Source organism: Pinus tabuliformis, chromosome 3_1 (genome assembly GCF_031772625.1).
Source record: "Pinus tabuliformis cultivar Carrire ecotype Pingquan chromosome 3_1, CPIR1, whole genome shotgun sequence".
NCBI lineage: Eukaryota > Viridiplantae > Streptophyta > Pinopsida > Pinales > Pinaceae > Pinus > Pinus tabuliformis.
Window position 1 is genome coordinate 968,217,350 of NC_142301.1, and position 5,251 is coordinate 968,222,600.

Consider the following 5,251-nt stretch of genomic DNA (forward strand, 5'->3'; position numbering starts at 1 on the left):
GCCCTACGCCCTAATCCCCCACTTTTAATCGACCCTCCTTTCCCCCACTTTTCATAACAAAATGATATCACATTTAACTTAAAAAAAAGATTGCACTTATCTCCCATGAAAAAACACATAGACAATAGCTAACTTTTCATCAAAATCTAACCCATGGACCCTCCTTTTACAAAAACCTTTTTTGCTTTTTTGAAATTCATCACCACCTTGTCAAAAATCATGCTCAAAGTTAATAACTAAGACAAAAAAAAATCATTAAATATTTAAATCTAGAAAGAAACGTTGCAAAGATTCCTTCATATCCACCAACCATGATAGCTAAGTTTAAATGAGAGGTTTTTGGAATTTGATAAACGAACCATATTACAAGAAAGCCAAATTAAATTGAGTTTATAAAATAGTACAAGAATAAGTATCACCAACTTCTAAAACAATTTCCCGTAATACAAATTAAATTGAATTCATAAAATAAGACAAAAATTAGTATGGCTCACTATTTGGATGGATAGAATCACACATATTCGATAATCTAAGAACATTGCACCAGGTTGGCCGCTGCAATCACAACTTCTGCTACAGTACATAGCTCTTGAATTCCACATCAAGCCTTTGAAAGACATAACCACACTTGTATTTGCCAAGTAAGAATCCAATCGTTGATGGAATTTGTGACTTTAATGCATACGTTATGACTACTGAAATTCTTGGCAATCTAGTCCAATTTCAGTGAATGCTGCAATAAGTTTAGGAACAATTTTAAGTAATATAAGCTTGAAGCCAGCAGAAGTAGCACCCGGATTTTCAGACTCTTCTCCAACAATTGTACAATTCTCTGATAGTGATCCAACTGGAGCCCCTTTGATATAAGCATCACACGCACGAAGAATACAGTGACCGCGTTTTTGAAAATGCCCTTTAACAAACATCTCAAAATGCTGCACAGATGATGAGCATGGGTGTATTTAGAATCATTCCTAGACAAAGAATGATTAAAAAAGATAACTGTAAATGAAAATCTCGCGAGATTTCTACCTTTGGAGGCTTTCGCAATACGTACAACATTGACTTGCACGATAGGAGAAAAGAGTTTTCTTTGTAGGCTAACGAGTTCTTCTCCCCTATCGCTGAACCAATCTGTTTCTCAAATCCAGGTTCATTAAAATAAGGATTATCATTTAGTACCAATCCTTGAATAGAAACAAGTAGTTGTAAAACGTTTGATGACAACGGGTTCCACACTTCATTCCCTTTGCCTGTCCATGTGTTTAAAAGACTCAGACAGACTTTTCCATTCTTATATAGATTTGGATTCAACCGTAACCCACCAGAATGGTAGTAAGCTAACTGCAAAACCAACATATTAAAGCTAAATGAGACTGACTTCCATATTGAGTTCAAAAAAAAACAACTTGAGATCTCATTTATTTCACTTTAAAATCAAACAGTTCTAGTTAAACTAATGCTTACAGGTGGTATATCGGGATATTCCGATGGAAAATGAATGTCAAAGAAGAAAAGTCCATCTTGATACGGAGTCCCGGCTGCTCCAACAATTACAGCTCTCAGCAAATCCATCCTATCCTCATATATTCTAACAAAAATTGTATCTGTCAATCAATGCAGAGTTTATAAATTACAAGTTAGAACAACCAGAAAAATAAAGAGCTCGAAATACTCTATGCCCATATTTTTATTTGTTCTAGTACACATCATGAGTACAACGTATTCTCATGAATAATTGGGTTACAAAATTTGTTACTTTGCAACTTCCTACTACTCAAGAGAAAACAAGAAAGCAATATTGAAAACTGAGAAGACAAAAGACAAAAATAGCAAAATTGAAGGAAATATGACTGGCCAGAATAGAGGCAAAATTGAAGGAAATATGACTGCCCAGAATAGAGTTTCCCTATTAGTGAATGTTCAAATATCACGAACTCATTTAATAAACCAGTGAAAAACAGTATTAGTGAATGTTCAAATATCATGAACTCATTTAATAAACCAGTGGAAAACAGGCCTGCATGGCTTAGGATGAGTTACCTGGTAAGTGTTTTTCAAGATTGTTCCATTCATGTTGAATTTTCTTCATCCATTTCCGCTTATTGATAGGCTGCACGAAGATGTTCAAAAGTTTCAATCATGACCCCCAAAAAATCACTAAACGGAATGAGAAAAGCATGCCCTTTGATAAATGTACCTGTATTGTTTCATTCCGATAAAAGTGATCCATAGCGTCACTTATACTATCAAAATGTTTAAATTGCCCTGGCTCATGACAACTACTGCTAGACAAGCTATGCACTATATTTTCCTCATTTGTCTGCTCCATATCAATGTCTAGCGCTGTATTTTCTTCATTTGCTCCATATCAATGTCTAGCGCTGTATTTTCTTCATTTGTCTGCTCCATATCAATGTCTAGCACTGTATTTTCCTCATTTGTCTGCTCCATATCAATGTGTAGCACTGTATTTTCCTCATTTCTCTGTTCCATATCATCTTCTTCAGCAGTCTCATCTTTATCATCATCTTCTTCTTCATCATCACTATAAACCACACATATTTGTCGAGGTGCCATCTACATTTACAAAAAAATAAAAATAAAAATAACCTTTAGGTTATCATACTATCAAAGTAGTTTCATATTTCATATTGTAACCAAAGAGCCAATTGTTCTTCTTATGTAATGTTGGAATTCATATCTTGGATGCAGTGAAATGCATATTTAAAGAGATAAATCTTTTCTACGCAAAATCTCCGTATATTGAGACTAATAAAGGTAGCGTGATCAATTTCTCAGATAAGGGAGACAATGAAAATACATTCCTATGTAAGGGATAGTACTTCAGCAGACAATGAAAATACATTCCTTTGTAATATTCCACTATAAGGAAACAAGAAAATAACATACCTTTGACACTGTTCCGTCTGCCCATGCTACCTCTATGTATCCATCTTTAACACCTATGACGTTACCAATACACGATAGATAAGATTCTTCAATATTCTTGTCAACCTCTGCCTTTTGAGTTTTCTTCAGAGCTTTCTGGTTTGTAGATAGATCTGCAGTCTCAACAACGTTTTTGTGTCCTATTTCATCCCTAGATTCTATGTGGTCACCCAACTGATCCACAATGCCAAGCACTTGATCTGCTTCCCCAAACACCAGAGAGTGAGGACGTATAACGATGGCCGCAACAAAGTAGTTATAATCTAGATGGTAAGCAAGCTCATACACACTTACTGACTCCTCTCCATCAAATTTTAGTGTATCTTGTGGACAATCCACCGCTTTCAACCACCTTACTCTTGCTATGCGTTCTTTTGAATCCACATTTTGCACGATTCCTACTCGTCGTCTTGATTCAGAAGCCTCGCAATCATCATCGTCCAAACCTTTTTCCACTACATACTGTTCAGGAAAGAAGTCATGATCCCCAGCATCTTTGATGGTAATCAAGGTTGTAGAATCTACACCATGTGCCCTTGTACCATCTTGCCATATGACATCTACCCTAGTCCTTTTATTGCCCACAAATAGCACATTATCTTTTTTGTGGGCAACAGTGTCATCTGTGGCAGGCATAGTAACTTCTAACATTCTCCTTTCAGATGCTGGAAGCAGACACCAGTCGCCTAGCTGCCAATAAACGTCTGAAAAACAAGACAATAGCTGTAGCTCTTTAGGGTCCTGTTTCTCTGCAGGAGTCAGGGAATTGCAATCAGGATTTGCTGCAGCAATCCAATCCACGGAAACTAATCCCACTTCCACATTGCCTACTGTACCTTCCTTGTTACTTTTTTTCCATGTACCACACAACCATCGAGCATTCTCGAAAACTGCCGATGAACTGCCCCAGACACGCTGCCCTGGAAAGTAAGGATAACGGAGATTATTGGGGATTGGAATAAGGCGGACACGCTGCCCTGGAAAGTAAGGATAACGGAGATTATTGGGGATTGGAATAAGGCGGTCGGGTTCGGCCTTCATTACTTCGCATTTTGATCCGTCATCAAATAACACAGTCACATTATCAACCACTTCACCGACTCTTCCCACCCAAGGTCCATGAATGACATAATCACCGGGCATAAACGCCCTTATTCGCTGAAGATCTCTGCTGGAAACGTTTCTTATAGCATTAACTGATGTGGGACTTAATAAATCCACTGTAACATCCACGTTAACTACGATGCCTCTCTGTCCAGATGGATCTGAAGCCGTTGCCACAATATCACCATGGAAGATCGCCCTGTCAATCACCTCAAGCTCATCGGCTTTCTCCGTACTCTCCGAAAAATTCGTCCAAAAAATCCGTGCAGAGCCTTCTGGAATAGACTCGTCTTCACTCTCATCCTCCTCTGAATCAGAATCAGAATCATCGGCAACTTTTATTACAACGCCAATTAAACCTGTGTGTTGTACAGATTGGACTATGTCTGCTGTGTGCACACCTACACCAAATTGCTTTGTTTGAACTTTTCGGAAAAGTCCTGCTGAATCGCATATAGAGTGTTTTTCCGAAAAATCTCCGTGCCCTGAAGCATCGTTACCGGGTGAGCTATCTGTGGATTTGGATGCATTGCTGTCTTCGTTACGGTATGTGTCGTCCATTCGAATGCTTGCTTGTTAGCAAATTGCTGAAAGAGAAGGCAATAGTCAGAGGACCCGACTGCGCAGTCAATGTGTTAACTCCTTCGATTTTGATCTGCAAAACTTTTCTTGTAATAATTGTTGGATGTGTTTTTTTGAGCCGAGCCTCGCATGTTTATAGGTCGCCATGGGGACATCGGCTCTTTGCATGGGGTGCATGTCGTCGGCTGAAAAATAAATAGGCTGGGAATTCATTGAGTGGGGCGGTATATTTTGATTTTGTGGGTATATAATTAATGTTAGAATATTTGTTGTTTAGATGGTTGATTTTGTGGGCATATATAATTGCCGCTTAATTAACGATTTATAGTATTTTGGATATTTGTGGTTTAAGTGAGTTAGTAGCAGTTTATTTAAAAATAATAAGATAATTATTAATTATATATTTTTAAATGTATTTAATAAATAAAATATTTTATTTTCTAGACCTTTGTATTATTTGTATCTCACTTTTAGCTATCTAGAGGGCTCAATGATATTGTTTGAAGCAGTGGGGTGGTAAGTTTTAATGACATTAATCTTCTTCTGTCTCCACGGGTTTCGACGACTAAAGATTTTTTTCCAAAATCTAGTGAGGATTTGTCTTTGAATGAGA

General features: G+C 37.4%; 1 protein-coding gene across 1 annotated transcript; it reads right to left on the reverse strand.

The window, feature by feature from the left end:
- Positions 1–692: 692 nt before the first annotated feature.
- Positions 693–4,617, reverse strand: LOC149191042 (putative ubiquitin-conjugating enzyme E2 23). The gene is made up of 7 exons (XM_089410647.1): positions 2,914–4,617; positions 2,428–2,580; positions 2,201–2,323; positions 2,044–2,113; positions 1,468–1,607; positions 1,033–1,344; positions 693–935 (listed from the first exon to the last, which is right to left on the reverse strand). The coding sequence occupies exons 1-7, from the start codon at positions 4,615–4,617 to the stop codon at positions 693–695; spliced, it is 2,745 nt and encodes a 914-aa protein (XP_089266773.1).
- Positions 4,618–5,251: the final 634 nt, after the last annotated feature.